Source organism: Cetorhinus maximus, chromosome 14 (genome assembly GCF_964194155.1).
Source record: "Cetorhinus maximus chromosome 14, sCetMax3.hap1.1, whole genome shotgun sequence".
NCBI classification, from domain to species: Eukaryota; Metazoa; Chordata; class Chondrichthyes; order Lamniformes; family Cetorhinidae; genus Cetorhinus; species Cetorhinus maximus.
Window position 1 is genome coordinate 116,026,470 of NC_135892.1, and position 23,107 is coordinate 116,049,576.

The 23,107-nt window shown below is 48.6% G+C and overlaps 1 protein-coding gene across 1 annotated transcript in view; it reads left to right on the top strand.

Annotated features, from left to right (window-relative positions):
- Positions 1-3,717: 3,717 nt before the first annotated feature.
- Positions 3,718-23,107, top strand: part of LOC144689345 (fibrinogen-like protein 1) — a 41,207-nt gene continuing 21,817 nt past the window's right edge. Inside the window, exon 1 of the mRNA XM_078556378.1 lies at positions 3,718-4,086. Coding sequence (XP_078412504.1) covers positions 3,718-4,086 — 369 coding nt within the window. The remainder of the gene's footprint in view (positions 4,087-23,107) is intronic.

Here is a 23,107-nt window from a genome sequence, read left to right on the forward strand (position 1 = left end):
GGGTTAGTATAGCTGCACTAAGAACCTGCCCTGGTTAAGTGTGATGGCGCCTTAATGCTTCGCGGAGAGTTCTGGCCACCACTTGGATGGCCAGAGATTAGTGCGCTGCATGGCTGCTCGAGACCCCACCTTCCTCCGCCCCACTCCACCTGACCGATCGGCAGTAGCGTTGCCCATTGGACTGCACGCTGTGCTCTCAGCTCAGGCACAGGCATTCTCCTAACCCACACTGCAAGGCTGCGCTATTAGCTTGAACCATGGGGGAGACTGATCCAAACCAGGATGATGTCATTGCAAGAGGCTGTGAGCACCTCCACCAGTGACTGCCCCATGGCCAGCTTTAGCAAGGAGAGTGTACAACGTACCCAGTCATCCAACTGTTCTGTAGTCCACTAAAACGTTCAATACTCTGCAGTCTGTGCCTAAGGGGTGAAAAGCTCTGGAGCACTCGGTGACATTTTGATGCCTCTGTGTTGTTTCAGTGGGCAGAGAAGCTAGAGGCCCAACTCCAGTCATGTCAATGTGGCTGCGCCTGAACTGTCTCAGCTGCAGAGGAACAGTCAGTTTATACAAGGTTTCTCTAAGGTGTGACTGCTTCCCGCCCACCTCCCCAGCATGTGTTTGTGCACCACCTTCCACTGCAGGGCAGCCCTTGCCCCCAAGCGCCCAACGTGCCTCAACCATGAAGTCCAACAGGCGACGCGGGCGAGGGCTGCACAACGTTACTGTGCACTCACCTCTGAGTGCCCCTCACCTCTGAGTGCCCCTCAAAGTGCAGATGGCCAAGTGCAGGCCTGTCATGTGCTGCTGTGAAACACGGAGATGTGCAACCACACTGACATGGGCCCACGATCCAGTTGGGGGGGTAATTCGGGTGGGCTGAGCTTATGTTGATGTTTTACAATGAGGTTCCTGACGTCCGATGGTGAGAAATGCGGTGACCATCAGCGGGTGGAGTGGACAATGCGGTGATCATCAGTGGGTGGAGTGGACAATGCGGTGACCATCAGCGGGTGGAGTGGACAATGCGGTGACCATCAGCGGGTGGAGTGGACAATGCGGTGACCATCAGCGGGTGGAGTGGACAATGCGGTGACCATCAGCGGGTGGAGTGGACAATGCGGTGACCATCAGCGGGTGGAGTGGACAATGCGGCGGCCATCAGCGGGTGGAGTGGACAATGCAGTGACCATCAGCGGGTGGAGTGGACAATGCAGTGACCATCAGCGGGTGGAGTGGACAATGCGGCGGCCATCAGCGGGTGGAGTGGACAATCGCAATCTGGTTTCATCGCCTGGTGAAAATGAGCTCTGGCCCACTCATACCAGCAAAGATGCCCGACGCCAGCGGGCACAGGAAATCCCGGCCTTGGTCTCTTTTCTTCAGGACAGAGGATGTGAAAGAGAGATTTGATTGGAAGGTTCATCATTATAAGGAGTTTTGCCAAGGTAAATTGGCAAACAGCATTGTTCATGCTCATTCTGACCAAGTGTCCAGGGAGAGATAGTAAAGACATTGGTGATCTCCGGACTATCCGTTATCAATGCTTCAGTGGAGGCCGTGGGGTCAGCCAAAACCATGGAGGTAGAGTCAGGTCATCAGCGTGTGGTCATTGTGTTACTGAGCCTGTCGCCTAGGTAACTGAGTACAATTCCTGGGGATGGTTGGGAAGGAGGATGGCGATTGTTGGCTGAGTGGTTTTTGGGGGGAGAGAAGCTGATGAGGGAGTGAAGGTGCAGGAAGGTGTGGATATTTTTTCACTGCCCTTACCCTGTCGGCTGCTTTAACAGCCTCTTTTTAGGCCACAGCAGATGTAAACCTGTTTTTCTGACATATGGAAAGGGACAAATGGCTGGTTCAGGCCTGGACCTGACAAACACAATCTTGTGGCCTTTACCAATATGGCAGGTGGTGCGCACCCTGCTGGTAATGAGCTAATCTCCTGCTGGTAATGAGCTAATCTCCTGCTGGTAATGAACTAATCTCCAGCTGGTAATGAGCTAATCTCCTGATGGTAATGAGCTAATCTCCTGCTGGTAATGAGCTAATCTCCAGCTGGTAATGAACTAATCTCCTGCTGGTAATGAACTAATCTTCTGCTGGTAATGAGCTAATCTCCTGCTGGTAATGAGCTAATCTCCAGCTGGTAATGAACTAATCTTCTGCTGGTAATGAGCTAATCTCCTGCTGGTAATGAGCTAATCTCCAGCTGGTAATGAACTAATCTTCTGCTGGTAATGAGCTAATCTCCTGCTGGTAATGAACTAATCTCCAGCTGGTAATGAACTAATCTCCTGCTGGTAATGAGCTAATCTCCTGCTGGTAATGAGCTAATCTCCAGCTGGTAATGAACTAATCTCCTGCTGGTAATGAACTAATCTCCAGCTGGTAATGAACTAATCTTCTGCTGGTAATGAGCTAATCTCCTGCTGGTAATGAGCTAATCTCCAGCTGGTAATGAACTAATCTCCTGCTGGTAATGAACTAATCTCCAGCTGGTAATGAACTAATCTCCTGCTGGTAATGAGCTAATCTCCAGCTGGTAATGAACTAATCTCCTGCTGGTAATGAACTAATCTCCAACTGGTAATGAACTAATCTTCTGCTGGTAATGAGCTAATCTCCCGCTGGTAATGAGCTAATCTCCAGCTGGTAATGAACTAATCTTCTGCTGGTAATGAGCTAATCTCCTGCTGGTAATGAGCTAATCTCCAGCTGGTAATGAACTAATCTTCTGCTGGTAATGAGCTAATCTCCTGCTGGTAATGAACTAATCTCCTGCTGGTAATGAACTAATCTCCTGCTGGTAATGAGCTAATCTCCTGCTGGTAATGAACTAATCTCCAGCTGGTAATGAACTAATCTTCTGCTGGTAATGAACTAATCTTCTGCTGGTAATGAACTAATCTCCTGCTAGTAATGAGCTAATCTCCTGCTGGTAATGAACTAATCTCCAGCTGGTAATGAGCTAATCTCCAGCTGGTAATGAACTAATCTCCAGCTGGTAATGAACTAATCTCCTGCTGGTAATGAGCTAATCTCCTGCTGGTAATGAGCTCATCTCCTGCTGGTAATGAACTAATCTCCTGCTGGTAATGAGCTCATCTCCTGCTGGTAATGAACTAATCTCCAGCTGGTAATGAGCTAATCTCCAGCTGGTAATGAACTAATCGCCTGCTGGTAATGAACTAATCTCCTGCTGGTAATGAGCTCATCTCCAGCTGGTAATGAACTAATCTCCTGCTAGTAATGAGCTCATCTCCTGCTGGTGACAAGCTGGTTTCCTGCTGGTAATGAGCTGGTTTCCTGCTGGTAATGAGCTGGTTTCTAATAGCCATGTTGGAGGCTTAGGAACTGCTTAGGGCCTGTAGAATAGGCAGAGAATCATTAGGCCTCGGGTTTTGCAGTGTTCTATTAGCAGCAGGATGATTGGCTTCCTCCAGACCTGGGGAATGTGAATATTTTGTGTGTTTGCTGCTTCTCTTTCAGTTCCTTCATTGACAGGAGAAGCCACAAAGGCAGCATGTCCTTGAGCAGATTGCCTGAGAGCTGAGGGGGAGAAGATAATGACTGAAAGAGATGGCTCCACCTCCGCTCAATGACTTCCCGAAACAAAGCAATCCCCGCACTAAACCAGTGAGAGGCTGAGAGCGGATCGGAATCTATTCACTCGGGCCCTACTTCCAGTCCCCATTCCCAACCCATCCACACACAGGGATGAGGTATATCAACGATGGAGCAGTAAAAGGCCTGTGGGCCCTGCTTTGGAGCGCCAGTGTCTGGGTAACATATGGTGTGCCCCAGAATGGCAGCAATGGGCACAATCTGGTAAGAACAGGCCCACCTCTATGTGGACAACATAATGAGCAGGTCCAGCCCAGCAGGAGGTGCAGACACTTGGCCAGCTTACCTCAGCTGGAGGGCCCAGGCTGTCCAGGAATGTTCAAGTGTTGGGACCGGGTGTCCCACAGGCTGCAGGAGAATGCGAATGGCAGACGGCAGCTCATGGAAGTGAAGCAGATGATATCCCAGGTACAAGAGGAGCTGAGAAGCCATCAGCATCGCATCAAAGTGCTGGAGTTGCAGGTGAGCTTGGGACCTGAGAGCAGAAAGAGCTGAGAAACAAACACCATTTATAAAACATCTGGAATCTGAGGGAATCCCATTGCGCTCACGGCCAATAAAGTACATTTAAAGTATGGTCAATATTGTAATGTAGGAAGCGTGGTAGCCAGTTTATACACAGCAAGATCCCACAGACAGTTACATGGTAATGGCCACATAACATCTTTTTTAGTAATGGTTGAGGAATAAATATTGGCCCCAACGAGAACTCCCCTGCTTTTCTTCCAATAGTGCTGGGATCTTCCTCAACCACATTAGAGAGCTGAGGAGGCATCAGTTTAACCTCTCAGCCGAACTACAATACCTGTCAGTGCAGCACTCCCTCAGTACTGACCCTCCGACAGTGCAGCACTCCCTCAGTACTGACCCTCCGATAGTGCGGCACTCCCTCAGTACTGACCCTCCGACAGTGCTGCTCTCCCTCAGTAGTGACCCTCTGACAGTGCAGCACTCCCTCAGTACTGACCCTCCGACAGTGCAGCACTCCCTCAGTACTGACCCTCCGACAGTGCAGCACTCCCTCAGTACTGACCCTCTGACAGTGCAGCACTCCCTCAGTACTGACCCTCTGACAGTGCAGCACTCCCTCAGTACTGACCCTCCGACAGTGCGGCACTCCCTCATTACTGACCCTCTGACAGTGCAGCACTCCCTCAGTAGTGACCCTCTGACAGTGCAGCACTCCCTCAGTACTGACCCTCTGACAGTGCAGCACTCCCTCAGTACTGACCCTCTGACAGTGCAGCAACCCCTCAGTACTGACCCTCTGACAGTGCAGCACTCCCTTAGTACTGACCCTCTGACAGCGCAGCACTCCCTCAGTACTGACCCTCTGACAGTGCAGCGCTCTCTCAGTACTGACCCTCTGACAGTGCAGCACTCCTTCAGTACTGACCCTCTGACAGTGCAGCACTCCCTCAGTACTGACCCTCTGACAGTGCAGCACTCCCTCAGTACTGACCCTCGGACAGTGCAGCGCTGCCTCAGTACTGACCCTCTGACAGTGCAGCACTCCCTCAGTACTGACCCTCTGACAGTGCAGCACTCCCTCAGTACTGACCCTCCGACAGTGCGGCACTCCCTCATTACTGACCTTCTGACAGTGCAGCACTCCCTCAGTACTGACCCTCTGACAGTGCAGCACTCCCTCAGTACTGACCCTCCGACAGTGCAGCACTCCCTCAGTACTGACCCTCTGACAGTGCAGCACTCCCTCAGTACTGACCCTCCGACAGTGCGGCACTCCCTCATTACTGACCCTCTAACAGTGCAGCACTCCCTCAGTAGTGACCCTCTGACAGTGCAGCACTCCCTCAGTACTGACCCTCCGACAGTGCAGCACTCCCTCAGTACTGACCCTCTGACAGTGCAGCAACCCCTCAGTACTGACCCTCCGACAGTGCAGCACTCCCTTAGTACTGACCCTCTGACAGCGCAGCACTCCCTCAGTACTGACCCTCTGACAGTGCAGCGCTCCCTCAGTACTGACCCTCTGACAGTGCAGCACTCCTTCAGTACTGACCCTCTGACAGTGCAGCACTCCCTCAGTACTGTCCCTCTGACAGTGCTGCGCTCCCTCAGTACTGACCCTCCGACAGTGCGGCACTCCCTCATTACTGACCCTCTAACAGTGCAGCACTCCCTCAGTAGTGACCCTCTGACAGTGCAGCACTCCCTCAGTACTGACCCTCCGACAGTGCAGCACTCCCTCAGTACTGACCCTCTGACAGTGCAGCAACCCCTCAGTACTGACCCTCCGACAGTGCAGCACTCCCTTAGTACTGACCCTCTGACAGCGCAGCACTCCCTCAGTACTGACCCTCTGACAATGCAGCGCTCCCTCAGTACTGACCCTCTGACAGTGCAGCACTCCTTCAGTACTGACCCTCTGACAGTGCAGCACTCCCTCAGTACTGTCCCTCTGACAGTGCTGCGCTCCCTCAGTACTGACCCTCTGACAGTGCAGCACTCCCTCAGTACTGACCCTCTGACAGTGCTGCACTCCCTCAGTACTGACCCTTCGACAGTGCTGCACTCCCTCAGTACTGACCCTCTGACAGTGCAGCGCTCCCTCAGTACTGACCCTCTGACAGTGCAGCACTCCCTCAGTACTGACCCTCTGACAGTGCAGCGCTCCCTCAGTACTGACCCTCTGACAGTGCAGCACTCCCTCAGTACTGACCCTCTGACAGTGCAGCACTCCCTCAGTACTGACCCTCTGACAGTGCAGCGCTCCCTCAGTACTGACCCTCTGACAGTGCAGCGCTCCCTCAGTACTGACCCTCTGACAGTGCAGCGCTCCCTCAGTACTGACCCTCTGACAGTGCAGCGCTCCCTCAGTACTGACCCTCTGACAGTGCAGCACTCCCTCAGTACTGACCCTCTGACAGTGCAGCACTCCCTCAGATATAGACAGGTTAAATGAGTGGGCAAAATTTTGGAGAATAATTTGGGAAAATGTGAACTTCTCCAATTTGGCAGGAAGAATAGAAAAGCAGCAAATTATTTAAATGGAGAGAGATTGCAGAATTCGGTGGTACAGAGGGATCTGGGTGTCCTGGTACGTGAATCACAAAAGGTTGGTGTGCAGGTAGAGCAAGTGATTCGGAAGGCAAATGGAATGTTGTTTATTGGAAGGGGAATGGAATATAAAATTGGGAAGTTTTACTGCAGCTGTACAGGGCCCTGGTGAGACCACATCTGGAATACTGTGTACAGGTTTATTCTCCTTATTTGAAAAAAAGATAAAATTGTATTAGGAACAGTTCAGGGAATGTTCACTTAGAGCTGGGCATGTTGAGAGAGCAGTTAATAAAGTATATGGTGTCCTAGGTTTTATTAATAGGGGATAAAAGCAAAATACTGCAGATGCTGGAAATCTGAAACAAAAACAGAAATTGCTGGAAAAACTCAGCAGGTCTGACAGCGTCTGTGGAGAGAGAAACAGAGATAACGTTTCGAGTCCATATGACTCTTCATCAGAATTCTGGTATTGAGCACAAGAGAAAGGAGGCGATGTTGAAATTGTGCATAGGCCTCATCTGGAGTACTGTGTCCAGTTCCGGGCACCATACTTGAGGAAGAATGTGAAGAATTGGAGAGAGTACAGAGGAGATTCACATTTTAATTTATTCAAGGCAGATTTAAATAAATTTTTGATCAACAAGGAAGTCAAGAGGGGGGACAGACAGGTATGTGGAGTTGAGACCACAACCAGATCAGCCACGATTTTATCGAATGGTGGAGCAGGCTCGAAGGGCCGAATGGCCTACTCCTGCTCCTAAGTTACTGTGTTCCTAAATCTCCCCTCATTCTCCTCTGATCCAAGGAAAACAACCCCAGCTTCTCCAGCCTAACCTGAAGGCTAAATTACCCCAATTCTTGTCCCATTCTGATGAGTTTCCTCTGTACCCTCTCTCAAGGACCCATACATCCTTCCCAAAGTGTGATGACCAAAACTGGGTGAAATGTTCCAATTGTTGCCTATGTTCTGATCCTAGATTAGACTCCCGGGTTTTTGGTATGATCCGATTAGGGAGCAGTACACCCCCAGGACAAAGCAGCTTGATTGGCACCACATCCACAAACATTCACTCCCTCCATCACCGACACACAGTAGCAGCAGTGTGTACCATCTACAAGATGCACTGCAGAAACTCACCAAGGCTCCTTAGGCAGCACCTTCCAAACCCATGACCACTACCACCTAGAAGGACAAGGGCAGCAGACACATGGGAACACCACCACCTGGAAGTTCCCCTCCAAGTCACTCACCATCCTGACTTGGAAATATATCGCCGTTCCTTCACTGTCACTGGGTCAAAATCCTGGAACTCCCTCCCTAACAGCACTGTGGGTGTACCTACACCACATGGACTGCAGCGGTTCAAGAAGGCAGCTCACCACCACCTTCTCAAGGGCTATTAGGGATGGGCAGTAAATGCTGGCCCAGCCAGTGAGACCCACATCCCATGGATGAACAAAAAAAAAGGTAACTTTTTGTTTGAAGTAGACAAAATTTGAGATTCAAGACTCTTGCTAAGAGAATAAAGGCAATGGAATTGCAGAATCTTTCAACAAAAAAATAAACTTTACTGTACAAGGTCAGAAAAACAAAACAATTTACAGTATCTCTTATAATCTAAAATCAGGGTTAATATGAGCTACAAGTGAATTAAAAGACAAACTGTGGTCAAACTCTACACTGCATAATAAATGCCAAATGCGACCAAGACAGATTCCATGGATTTCCCAGCAATTCACCCAGATATCAGTAAACACTGTCAGTCAACTAATCTCATTGAAACTCGGTCTCTCTCATGAGGGATTCCAGTCTTCACCCTTGAAGAACCAGCCTGGAGGTCTCAGGATTATAATTCGCTGGAGTTCAGAAGAATGAGGGGGGATCTCATAGAAACCTATAAAATTCTAACAGGACTAGACAGGGTAGATGCAGGAAGGATGTTCCTGATGGTGAGGGAGTCCAGAACCAGGGGTCACAGTCTGAGGATACGGGGTAGACCATTTAGGGCTGAGATGAGGAGAAATTTCTTCACCCAGGGATTGGTGAGCCTGTGGAATTCGCTACCACAGAAAGTAGTTGAGGCCAAAACATTGTATGTTTTCAAGAAGGAGTTAGATATAGCTCTTGGGGCGAAAGGGACCAAAGGATATGGGGAGAAAGCGGGAGCAGGCTATTGAGTTGGATGATCAGCCATGATCCTAATGAATGGCGGAGCAGGCTCGAAGGGCCGAATGGCCTACTCCTGCTCCTAGTTTCTATGTTTTGATATATCAGCTCAAGCACAAATTCAGCTCTTCAACCTGCCAAGCAGAGCAATCCTGCTCCAATCCTGCTGCAGTGGCCCACAGCACAGGCTCACCAACTTCCTGCTGCCTATATAGGCCTCCAGGCTCCTCTCTCTTTTTATCTGGGACATCTCCTTGTCCCCTCTTCCTGCCCCCTGTCTGGGACTCTTCTCCCATTATGGTGCATTGCTGCCTGGTCACATGATCGAGTTTTCAGGCCATTCCTTTTTCTTTCCTTTACGCAGTCAGACTGGACCCTAGTCCTCGGCCCAAATGCTGCACCTGTGCAGCTGCCCCCATGCTGTGCCTGCACAGAAACCCCTGGGGCCTATTGGGGCATGGGGTTCCTGACGTCTGCCTTACCATAAGGTAATTTGGGTCTCGTAACACCTTAATCCTTGGGAGAAAGAAAGCTTCACCATAGTGAAGGTTTATTTACAATGGCTTTGCAATTTATTTATAAGCAGTACTTAACATCATAAACTTCGAACAAATAGTTATTACATACTGTACAAATAACCTTTTCATTTTCTCACCATTACGCATATGGTATTTACAAAGTTATAAAGGCTTACTTAAAACAAAAGCCAACACATGTAGCAAGTAGGATTAGTAGGATTTAAACATTATAAAACGATCATAACTCAGAACCTGTGTTTTTCTTCCACTGTCCATTCTTTAACTTGGCTAAAGAGTGTTGCTGTTGAGTCTACAGCCCAATTGTGACCCTTTCCATCAGCTGAAGGCACATTTCTGTCTTTAAGCTCATTTTCTGAAATCAAAGGTAGCAAGTCCTCATTTTGGGACAATGGGTTAAAATGGCGCCAGTGACTTGACTCTGACTCTGATGGAAATTTCTGTTAGCTGTTCCATGGATATTATTAAGATGCTTTTCATGCTCACACGAAAGGGTTTGGTATTCCTGTTTGCTTTAATCTTTGAACATTTTAAAGTCTTTTGGTTTCTCCTGATCTCCTTCCAAACGGGTCTTATTTAATTCTGTTTGAATTCCCCATTCTGGACTTTTATTTTTCTTTCCAATGCTTTGGATCTTTCACACAAAGTCACAAAACACATCATTCCAATCAGTGCTGGGTTTTAGAAAGCCTTTAGTTAGTTTGTTGTCCTCTTTGCCTGTATTCCTGATGCTGTGTCCTGTGCCTGAACACCGGCCAGCACTTTGGGTTTGGTCTCAGGTGTCATTAACCCTTTAAGATCACATTGTGACCTCAGTCTTTCCTGTTGGAAAACTTCACTGGACAATTCTGCAGCCTTTGCACTGTCCACTATCGAGGTGGACACATCAGTAAATTTACTTGAGTCAACTCTTGGCTCAACTGGATCACAAATAGGCTCCTTGGTTTTACTCACAGGAACAACTCTGGGACTGTGACACCCTCTCCCAGATTGTGGAAAAATTATACTGCCCACTAAATCATCACCCAATATATTTATAGTCTACATATAAATAGAGTCTACATTTTTAATGGGTAATTCAGAAAATAATTCCAAGCACACAATGCCCCTTCATTAGAGCTCACCTTAAATTTACCCTGTACAATGGGGATGAACCACATGCTTCCCCTCAATACCCTGTATTAATAATTCTGATTTAGTAAACTAGTTGAAGAGAAGTTCCAAATCCTTTGCTAACAATAAGCTCTGAGCTGAACCAGTATCTCTCAGGATAACTATCTTTCATGGTCTTTGTTGGTCAAAAATGGAGTGATTTCTGCTTCCGATGTAAACCTCTTACAATTCTTTGCAGCTCTGTCTATTCCCACTGTGAAACCATTCAAAAGCAATGGGTTTCTCACACGTTTCACGTTGTGGTGCAGATTTGCCTGAGGAAATTCCTGTCGCTTGCACCAGTGCCACTGTTTTAACATCCATTTCCTTAATGATACTGTCTTTTCTGAAGACTCCTCGAGCGTCCTTATTACTGCCACCGGTTTACCATTCAGCTTCCGACATTGGTTTTGAGATGCCCTGTCTTACGCCAATAAAGGCATATTGGTTTTTAACATTTTTTTTTTAATCTCTGTACTGTCATTTTCATTAACTGCAGCTGCTCCTGCCTCCTCACTTAAACTAAACTCTGTTCCATTCCTCTGGCTTCCCTGTGGGTTTACAAATGGACATCTACCTAGCTGCCTATTTCATATATCTACCAATCTGCCAGAATCGCTGCTTCCTGTCGCTGGGAAACATTTAGAACCATAGAACCATAGAACACTACAGCACAGAAAACAGGCCATTCGGCCCTTCTAGTCTGTGCCGAAATATTATTCTGCTAGTCCCATTGACCTGCACCTAGTCCATAACCCTCCAGACCTCTCCCATCCATGTATCTATCTAATTTATTCTTAAAACTTAAGAGTGAGCCCGCATTTACCACGTCAGATGGTAGCTCGTTCCACACTCTCACCACTCTCTGAGTGAAGAAGTTCCCCCTAATGTTCCCCCTAAACCTTTCCCCTTTCACCCTAAAGCCATGTCCTCTCGTGTTTATCTCTCCTAATCTAAGTGGAAAGAGTCTACTCGCATTTATTCTGTCTATACCCCTCATAATTTTGTAAACTTCTATCAAATCTCCCCTCATTCTTCTACGCTCCAAGGAATAAAGTCCTAACCTGTTTAATCTTTCCCTGTAACTCAACTCCTTAAGACCCGGCAACATCCTAGTAAATCTTCTCTGCACTCTCTCAATCTTACTGATATCCTTCCTGTAGTTAGGTGACCAGAACTGCACACAATACTCCAAAGTTGGCCTCACCAATGTCTTATACAACCTCACCATAACATCCCAACTCCTATACTCAATACTTTGATTTATGAAGGCCAGTATGCCAAAAGCTTTCTTTACAACCCTGTCTACCTGTGACGCCACTTTCAGGGAATTATGTATCTGAACTCCCAGATCCCTTTGTTCCTCCGCACTCCTCAGTGCCCTACCATTTACTGTGTATGTCCTACCTTGGTTTGTCCTTCCAAAATGCAACACCTCACACTTTTCCGCATTAAATTCCATCTGCCATTTTCTGGCCCATTTTTCCAGTTGGTCCAGATCTCTCTGCAAGCTTTGAAAGCCTTCTTCGCTGTCCACAACGCCTCCAATCTTAGTGTCATCAGCAAACTTGCTGATCCAATTCACCACATTATCATCCAAATCATTGATATAGACAACAAACAACAATGGTCCCAGCACAGATCCCTGAGGCACACCACTAGTCACAGACCTCCAGTCTGAGAAGCAATCATCCACTACCACTCTCTGTCTTCTCCCACACAGCCAATTTGGGGCAGAGTGTTTCCCCAGTAGGGGAGGGGGGTTGTGCGGTGGGAACGGGCACAACCTTAAGGTTGGACGGGCAGCTTATTTAACTATTTTAATTAGTTTCTAACTGGCCTGAATAGGCCTTTGACAGTTTGGCAGCCCAGTCGGTTGAAAATCTAAATGATGCGCGGTGACATCGGATCACCTGCCCGGTTACACATCGGCGAGCAGGCCCCACGCCCGCTCGCCGACCAGGAAATTCTCCCCTTGCTCTTCCAGGTGGTGCCTGATAGATTTTGGGGTGCTGTTGTGAAATCCCACCTTTATTATTTAGCTCTCTCACATTCTCCAAAGTTTGCTCCAACTTCATTGATTAAAACCACCCGTCAAACAGCATTTCCTCCCCCCCTCCACCAGCAAATCCCACAAACATTTCTTTCCAGCTTTTCTTTAAAGTCTGAAATTTCCACCGATCTGTTTGAGGGACGATCTCAGCAGAATCCTCGTCTCCTTGGCCACTTTAGCTTTGCAGCCACATTTTCAAATGAGATGAAGTATCTCTCAGCTCCAGCCCCAGTGAAGTTAGGCAGTAGGTGAAGGGTGAAGACTTATTGTTATGTCAAAGTTCGGAGTGGGACTCGACACATCTTCCGAACTCTTAGACTCTCTTTCACCCTGTAACCTGGGCTGTACTCTAGCCAGTTCATACTGTCTGATTTCTTTCTCTGAAGCTCTCAATCTATTTCCTTATCTCTTTCTTCTCTTGCTAACTTCTCTCTTTCTGCAGCTTTCACATCTCTCTTTTACCTTTTCCAAGTTCAAATTTCTGCATTTCTCTATCTCTTTCCATCTCAAGCTGCAACTGAATTCTAGCCAAATCAGCTGGATTGCTATCGGGATTAACTTTTCCTTCCTCCAATTCCAGAAGCTGTGCTATTGCGTCAATTATATCTGCTTTCTTAGCCCCTGCATTTAACTCTAACTTCAACTTTTCTGCTGATGCGATTAACCTGGCTTTGGTTCATTGTAGTAACTCACTCAGGGATAAATCTGTCCTCTCTAGAAAAGTTATAGCAATTGACAAAACCTTTCAAACAGTATAGTAAAATCCACTGTGGAAACCTTATCAATCTTAACCTCAGCAAGTATCACCATTAGTAACAAAAACAGAATTACCTGGAAAAACTCAGCAGGTCTGGCAGCATCGGCGGAGAAGAAAAGAGTTGACGTTTCGAGTCCTCACGACCCTTCGGCAGGACAGTTCTGTAGAACAGAACATGTAAGTTGGTCCCTGAAGCAAACAGACAAAAGTTTTGAAATTTAAGGGATCAGCCTGGGCAAACTTACATTGAATTTGGAAGGTTAAGCAAAGTAGTTTTGACAGGTGGATATGAACATTAGGTGTTGAAACTACTTATGGGGCAGAATTTTGCCCTTGATGGGTGGGAGGGCAGCCGATTGCCACCGAAATGGGCCATGCCACCATTTTGCGCCCAGCGGGTTAATGACTCCCGTGGACAAGGGGAAAATCGAATCGGTGGTGGGAGTGCTCAGATCGCCGGTTCCAATGGGGAACCGACAGTGTATAAAGAGTGACCAGGCAGCCTGCTCGAGGCAGCTCACCATGGCCACATGAAGAGAGAGAGAGGCCACTCGGGGGGAGAGAGAGGCAGCTCTCCCAGGACAGGAGCTGGAGCAGGAGGAGGGGGGCAGGCTGCAGGAGAGGCCAGCGAGGGGTCACTGTGCTCCCCGATTTTCCGATGCCTGCCTTGCTGTCCTCCTCCAAGAGGTGTCCAGCCATCAGGATATTTTGTATCTGGAGGATGGGAGCAGGAGGTCTCCCCATGTCACCAGGCAGGCGTGGCAGGAGGTGGGTGACGCTGTCAGTGCCCATGATGATGTGCGGCGCACAGGCACCCAGTGCCGCAAGCGATTCAATGATTTGTTGCGCTCTGGAAGGGTGAGGACCATGTCAGCCTTGGCCATTTGACCCAGCAGGTAGCCTTAGCCTTAGAGCCCCACCACCCCACCAATGTCTTGCTGTCGTTACTGCATTGGGCATTTGGCGCACGCTGGGTGGGCAAACAGATAGTGACCATGCTTACATCAGCCTTAGTGGTTGAGGAGAAGATGGGTTCTCCCTGCAGCATATGTTGGTGTTTGTCGCATTTGAGTAGTCTGGGGGCAACCTGCAGGGGAGGCAGCTAGACACGCACTCAGAACTCCAACACATGTCTTATTGATGGTGATGAGATGGTGCAAGGGGAACCTCAATGTGTCGTGGCCAAGAGCCATCTGCTGGTCTTGGCGCCGCCCTAGTTGCGCCTCCTTGCCATGGGCGCTAAGACCCGTGTGTTATTCAAAGTGATGGACACCGAATGTGTCCAAGGTGGCCGTTGGGGGAGGGGGTTGGGAGCAGCCGGACTATCTTCTGGGGACTGGTCACCAGTCGTGTGGACAGGAGCAGCTGGAGGCCTCAGATGGGCCACTGTGGTTGGAGTGCGGGGTGCGCGTACAGAGTACATGAGCGATCAGCCCCAATAAATCCTCTTCCCTGTTCTGCAGGCAAAAACCGAACACAATCTGCGGGAGTGCCAGAGGACTGGTGGTGGACACGCCATGCTCCAGCGCCTCACCACCTTCCAGGAGCAGGCCATGGAGCTGGGGAGGAGGCAGGAGGCCAAGGCAGCAGGTGGCGGTGAGGCTGGGGTCCGGCGGGCAGGTATTTGAGGGTCACAGTCTCATCCACTCTGTCTCCCCACCATCCAAAGCACTGATGGTTGCTGCAATCATTAATGCAGCAACACTGCTCATTCACAGACTGATACAGACAGACGTGTGGGTCATATACAAAGCTCCCTCGGCCCCTTGAGGATTCGCGTCTACACCACCTTCCAAAGTCGCCTTATCCCATTTGTGACCACTATCCCGATGGCCTAACATGCCATGGCATCGCTGCTGCACAGCCAAAGACTTATTGCATCTTAGGGGGGTTGGAACCTCCACCACCCTTTCAGCCAGTGCGCCCCACATTACTCTTTCCAAAAGGTCCTGAGCACCTCAGCTGTCAACCTCATGGCACTCAACTTAAATAAATGCCACCACGTTAGTCGTCCCTGCGCCAAGGGGAAATGTTGCCTTCTGCCCACCCGGTCTATGCCCCTCATAACGGTATGAAGGTCAATAATGTGACCTGTCAATCTCCTGTGATCTACGGCAAATGTCACAAGTGTTTGCGATGTTTCCTCATCACTCCAACTCTCCAGGCCAGCATGCATCCAGGTCAAGAACCTCTGCACTCTCCCCACTCCAATGGCACACAACATTCCATGTGGCATTCCTGAGGCCATCTGACCAGCCTGTCTGTATGCACGTCTAATGTTTGGGGCTCCTCTTGACTCTTTTCCACCCCACCAGTGTTCTTCTCCTTAGGGTCTTTAAGGGTGAGCAACTTATGAGGCTGGGGGGGAAAGGGATGAAAGGTTTAACTGACTGAACGCTAACTGATGCACTGTCCTTGTTGTTAATTTCAGCATCACCATCACATGACCGCACCCATGGACCCCGCAGCCCACTCTCCACACCTGAGGGGCAACATGTGCAACTTGTGGCACATCATTTCAGCCAGCCAGGCACCAGCGCAGACACACACACCTTGGAGGGGACTTTACCCTCGGCTAGTGTCCCGGGTCACAGTGGAGAGGGCACTTCACAATCGCTGGAGGAGATGGCAGGGACAGAGAGTGCCGATGGCGCCAGCAGCCGGAGGGCTGCAGGGGACCAGGCATATGCTGAGTCCGGCAGTGATGATGTGTCTCTGGAGATGTCCCCAATGCAGCAGCTGCAGGACAAGTGGCAGGAATCGCGTTTACATCTGGCAGGGTTGCATGAGGGTGTGCTTCAGTTGGTCTCTGCGATGGATGAGTCCAGGCAGAGTGTAAGTGAAGGCATGAACCTCAGGACAGAGATTCAGGCTTCCTCCACTGAGAGATTGGAGACTCTCATTGAGAGGGGCTTCGATCGGATGGAGAATCTTCTGATTGGGATACGCTCTGACCTGCAAAACCTCACAGCGCCAATGGCCACGGGTGGTCATTCCCAATGTGGGAGATGTTCTGGGCCGCTCGGTGCCTATGCATCTGCGGTGAGCAGGGAGGTCCAATGTGACCTCATGTCAGTGCAGCAGCTGCCTGTCGTCGCTGCAAGCTCCTCTCAGGGCGCTCCGGATGAGGGCAGCAACTCCTCCGCCCCTCTCCCAGTGACTGTTGCATCCACTGAGGCTGCGACAACTGGGCAGATGCCAGTTCTGGAACTGGCCACTCCCTCCCAGGCAGGGCCATCACAGGCTCCACGGGCCAGAGGACGACCGCCAAGGTCATCGAGGCCAACAGGACAGCAGAGTCAGCAGACTGTCTCACAAGCCACTCCGAGCGATGGGGCGGCACCAAGATATAGCACCTGTAAACGAAAGCAGAAGGCAGGTTAGGCACTGCACGGGTTTGTCACTGGAGATTTTGTGTTGGCCATAGAATAGGGAACAAAATACTTATAACAAAAACAAAAATACCTGGAAAATCTCAGCAGGTCTGACAGCATTTGCGGAGAGGAACACAGTTAACGTTTCGAGTCCATGTGACTCTTCGTCAGAACTAAAAAATATAGAAATGAATTTAAATATAAGCTGGTAGAGGGGGGTGGACAGGTGGAGCTGGATAGGGGGCCAATGATAGGTGGAGGTCAAAAAGAGATTGCCAAAGATGTCATAGACAAAAGGACAAAGGGGTGTTGACGGTGGTGATATTATCTAAGGAATGTGCTAATGGGGACATTAAGGGTAGAAAGCAGGACAAGCTGGTGGCAGATAGCCCTAGTGGGGGTGGGGTGGGGGGAAGGGATCGAAATGGGCTAAAAGGTGGAGATGAAACAATAGATCAAAATAAATTTTAAAATAGGGAAAAGAAAAATATATTTGTAAAAAAATTATAAGTTATTGGAAAAGGGGGGATCGGAAAGGGGGTGGGGATGGAGAAGAGAGTTCATGGTCTAAAATTGTTGAACTCAATATTCAGTCCGGAAGGCTGTAAAGTGCCTAGTCGGAAGATGAGGTGCTGTTCCTCCAGTTTGCGTTGAGCTTCACTGGAACATTGCAGCAAGCCAAGGACGGACATGTGGGCATGAGAGCAGGGTGGAGTGTTAAAATGGCAAGTGACAGGGAGGTCTGGGTAATGCTTGCGGACAGACCGAAGGTGTTCTGCAAAGCGGTCACCCAGTCTGCGTTTGGTCTCTCCAATGTAGAGGAAACCACATTGGGAGCAGTGAATGCAGTAGACTAAATTGAGGGAAGTGCAAGTGAAATGCTGCTTCACTTGAAAGGAGTGTTTGGGCCCTTGGACGGTGAGGAGGGGGGAAGTAAAGGGGCAGGTGTTGCACCTTCTGTGGTTGCAAGGGAAGGTGCCGTGGGAGGGGGTTGAGGTACAGGGGGTGATGGAGGAATGGACCAGGGTGTCCCGGAGGGAACAAATACTTATATTTGTCATAGAGATGTTTCTGTTTTATGTTGGACAGAATAAAGTCCACTTTTCTGACCATGGCTGAGGGTGTTTCCTTTGTGCTGCATTTGTATTTTTCACAGACATAACATGAGTGTTTGAGTGGACATTGATGTTTCTGTACTAAGCCCTTAGTTGCAGCTGATGAGGTGGAAGATGTGGCCCCTAAGTGCCATGTGTGGAAGTTCCAGGCAATGCTGGTCCTGCTGATCCATGTGTGTGGAGCTAGCTGAAGGTTTTTTGGATTAAATTGTCCCGGGTGTCCCTGCCTCCTTGGTGTAGTAGTGGGTCAGCGTGCTGCCCCTCATCATCGCCCTGTGCTTCCTCATCCTCTGAGCCACTGCTGGATTCATCGTGTGCAGCCTCATCCAAGGCGTCAAGGTCTTCATCGTCAACTGCATCCCCCCTTTCCAGCGCAAGATTGTGCAGAGTGCAGCATGTTACCACTATCAGAGAGACGCGATCTGGGGGGTACTGGAGTGCGCCCCCTGAGCGGTCCAGGCAACAGAAGCACATCTTCCGATGGTTCTCTCCACCACAGCCCTTGTGGTGCCCTGGCTCCTATTGTACCGCTGCTCAGCCTCTGTTCTTGGATGGCGGAGAGGTGTCATGAGCCACCTTCTGAGGGGATAGCCCTTGTCACCCAGCAGCCATCCATCCAGCCGGGCTGGAGCACTGAAGAGCCCCGGCACCTGGGAGTGTCTGAGGATGTAGGCGTTGTGGGAACTGCCTGGGTACCTTGCACAGACTTGTAGAATCAGCATCCTGTGGTCACACACTATCTGCACGTTCATGGAGTGGAAGCCCTTCCTGTTGACAAAGGCACCGGGCTCACCTGCTGGCACCTTGATGGCCACATGTGTACAGTCTATAGCACCCTGGACACGGGGGAAGCCAGCAATGGCCGTGAAGCCTCTGGCTCACTGTGTCTGGCTGGCCTGGTCCCAGAGGAAGTGGATAAGGGTCAATGCCCGTCTGAACAGAGCGTCTGTAACCTGCTTGACACAAGTGTGGACAGCTGATTGGGAGACACCGCAAAGATCACCCACCGAGCCCTGGAAGGAGCTAGAGGCATAGAAGTGGAGGGCAACTGTGACCTATAGAGCCACTGGCATGGGGTGTCCACCCAGACAGTTAGGGGAGATCTCAGGACCAATCATCTGACAGATATAGTTGACTGTCTCCCTTGACAGTCGGAGCCTCCTTCGGCACTGCACCTCAGACATATTGAGGTAGCTGCTTTGCCGCCTGTAAACCCTGGCAGCAGGATAGTGGTGTCTTCTGCGGCCCCTTCCACCTTGGACAACCTCTTGGCCCTGCACCCCTTGTGCCTGCGCCTGGCCTCCCAAAGGTGTCTCCCCTGGAGGCTGATTGTCCACTCCTGGCCTCCTCCTTATTCTATCCCTCCCTTCCTCCTCAGAGGAGCTGTCTCCAGTGGAGATGTCAGAACCCATACCCCAGGCTAAATGGAGGCCTCCGGAAAGCTGCAGGCCTGAGAAAGATTCCTGTCTGCAGACTGGTTTCAAAGTACACAAGAAGCTCTTGGAAATCGATGAGAAACTGCTCACAATCAAACAGGCAACGTTAAGACACTTTCTGCATTAAATACTTCATGTAAAACCCTTCTGAGTCCACATATCCCGCCAGTCATGACTTTTCTTAAAAAATCTCCTACCCGCTTGCCCGTTGGGCCCATGCGCTGAGCTGAAGTTCGCACGGGCCCCTCAAAATCCTCGTCGATTGGCAAGTTAAGGGCCTTAACGAGGCCTTTAATTAATGGCGGGTAAGCGTCCCGCTGCTGAGCGCGCCCGCCGACCGAAATATCGCGATGCTGCGCACTGACATCGGGACGCTCACGCGACATTTTAAGCCCTGACGTGCAGACTCCACCACCCAAACATCAACCAGAAAATTCTGCCAATGAAGTTCTCAGAGAAACCATTCTCTTGGAAGAATTTAAAAATTCCCTACCTTCTGTAATAAGAACCCATGTTGAAGAACAAAGGGTTGCAACTGCTAGACAGGCAGCAGTAATGGCTGCTGATTATGACTAATCCATAAAACTAAACCTTTTTTCCATCACCCCCCCTAAATCTGAAAAAGATACAAAGTGGGAGAGTGAAAGGAAGGTAAGTAGACAGGGTAAAGAATGGATAACTGGGAATACCTTAACACCTCCTCCTCAGACCAGGAGGGAAGGTACTGAGGGTGGAGGTGAAACTCAAAGGCCTAAGTGTTTCCATTGTAATAAAGTGGGACACATTCGTTCAGAATGCTGGAAGTTGCAAGGGAAGCCCATGGGGCTTACTGGAGTTTGTAACAGAGAGTCCAAAAAGGGAACTCAAAAAGAAAATGCCACGGATCAAATTATAGCTTTAACTACAAATAAGGGTCTGGAGGTAAACACTGCTGTCAATGCAGGTGAGGAGAAAAAAGGTAGATGAGAGATCTAAAGGGTTTTTGTCTAAAGGACAAATGATGCAGCTAAACCCTTAACTACATTAAGGGACACAGGAGCTACTCAAACTCTTTTGCTGGAGAAGGACCTAGTTTTCCCTCCAGGGAGTTCAATGAAAGCTAAAGTATTGGTAAACAGGATAAGTGGAGAGTATATCTCGGGTCCATTGTACAAAGTGCAATCGGAGTGTGATTTGTTGTCTGGATCGGTGGTTGTAGGAGTGGGTAAGAAATTACCCGTGGATGGTGTTAATTTACTCCTGGGGAATGATTTGGCAGGAGTGAAGGTTATAGCTCCTTCCATAATCACAGAAAGTCGGAGAGAGGTTAAAGAGACGGAGCAGTTACAAGAACAAGTTCCTGGTATTTTTCCATCGTGTGTGGTGACCAGAGCAAGGGCTAAACAAAGTCCATCACCGGAGGTCAAACTAATGTCACGAGCAGATGTTAGAGTAGCTGAAACTTTCTTTAAGGATGAAGATAATTCAAAAGAATTATTTGGCATCTCTTAATTAATCGAGGCTCAGAAAGCAGGTCCAGAGTTAAACAAGTTAGCACAGTCAGCTCACACTGAAGCTGAGTCTGAAGGAGTTCCCGAGCGCTATTACATTAAAAATGGAGTTCTGATGAGGAAATGGAGACACCCTCACAGACCTGCAGATGAGGAATGGACAGTTGTTCATCAGATAGTGGTACCGCCCAAATATCGTAAGGAGATATTGTGAGGAGCACATGAAATCCCTATGGCAGGACATGTAGGAATATGGAAAACCCAAGCATCGATAAACAGGTATTTTACCTGGCCAAAGCTTCATAAGGAGGTAGTGCAATTTTGTAAAACGTGTCATACATGTCAGGTAGTAGGTAAACCTCAACATGTAATCAAACCAGCACCTTTAATACCCATACCAGTTTTGGAAGAACCATTCAGTCAGGTATTAGTAGATTGTGTAGGACCATTACCCAAAACCAAAACAGAAGCTTGTAAAGTAGCGCGAGAGCAGACTCATGGAAAAGAATTGGAGAAACAAGTTGTTAAAACCCAGCACACTGTGACCCAGAGCAGAGTAACGGTAAAGAGGTGAAATCCACAGGTGTAAACAGAGTAAAGGCAATGAGAGATCAAAACGGAACAAATCGAAACCTAAAAGCCGAGAACAAAGTAAAAGCAGGGAGCGAGGAAAAGGGCAAATCAAAATCTAGAGGCTGCAATAGAGAACAGAGTAAAGACAAAGATAGAACGAAAAAGGGACAAATCTAAAAGTAAAGAGAGGGTAAAAGAGAAAGTAAAGAGAGAGGAAAACATGTGATCTCAAGAAGCAGAGGCAGGGGACAAAATCAGAAAGAAAACTGGGTTCAATCCGTTAGTAATGATGTGGAACAGGGTAAGAGTAAAACCAATAAAAACCAGCAAGATCCAAAAGCAGGGAAAGGGATTGAAGTAGGAGCAGAGAAGGTCAAAGGAACAGAGATAAAGAACGGAAAAAAAGAGGACAATAACAAAGAAACACTAATCTACACTGACCATAATCCACTGGCGTTCATTGACAAGTTTAAAACTCGGAATGTGAGCCTGTTTAGATAGAGTCTATTGTTTCAACCATTCACTGTAAAGATTGTTCATGTTGCCGGTGAGGATAATGTGATCGCGGATATATTGTCCCCTGTGTAAATTACTGCAATCAGTTAATACTCAGGATTGTATAAGGGAGCAGGATGGACGAATGAGCGTAAGAACTCGTGTTTGTTGTCTATGTGTCACATACCCTGTGATTAAATACCTTTTATAAATAGCATTTCATCTTTTTAAGGGTGGAGGCGTGTAAAGAACATATTTTTATTAAGGTGGCTTTAAGATTGGACTGTGGCTTTAAAAACTACCATGGCTGCAGTTTAAAGAGATGTCCACTAGAGCAGGAAGAAGAAAATCTACAATGTTGCTATGTCCTGGAACAGTGTGTGCCAGGTTGGACAGAATGGTGCTGGAAAGGAGACCCGGTTTAAGAGGGAACTGTCTAGCGACAGCTTTTTGATTGGCTCCTGACTAAGTGGCCTGGTTTTGTGTGAGAATAGTGCAGTAGATCAGCTCATAGCCTGAAAAGAGTAAAGACCTGAAACCTCTCTCTCCTGTGTTTTGTAAGACTCTGCTAATCCTGCCATAGTAGCTAGCTGGCTATTTCTCACATCGCTGTATCCTATTTTCTTTGAGAAACCCTTGTCAGGAGGGAAAGGGGAAACATCACCAGAGGAGACATTAAAAGCAAGTTTCAACCAGAGAACCACAGACTGCGCGTGCTGGGAGACCACCCCTGTCAGCCATAACAACCGGGAAGGAATTTGGAAAACCGCAATCAAAGTCAACCCATCTAATCCTGAACTCGGGATTGGTGCTATTGAATTGTTTTATCTCACACTTAAAATCCATGTTTTGTGTGTCTTATGTGTGTGTGTGTGTGTGTGTGTATAGGGGTTTAAGAAGGGGTAGAGTTTAAGCTATAGAGTTAAAAGTTAGCAGCTCATATTTCTTTCTTTTGCCACTGGTTACAAGCAATTTATTTAATAAACAGTTATTTACTTGTTAAGTTTACAAACCTGGTGCTTGTGTTCTTTTAACCTAAATTAAACAGTTAGGTAGAACTGGGGAAATTTGGTGGTCTAATCAAACTTCTCCCATTTGTCACGGCTCAGGGAGCAGTGGGGTTTGATACAACAGTGCACTATCCCCAGTGAGTCATGACAGGCTGTTAAGGAAGGTCACATGATCTGTAGTAACCACTAGGAGAGCAGCATGGGCTCCTCCTGTAGTTAGTAGCCGGTAGTGTAGAGATGGGGCTGAATTTCCCCCCTGTTGGGGGGGACGTTGAAGGGCAGGTGCGTACAGGCGAGTTTC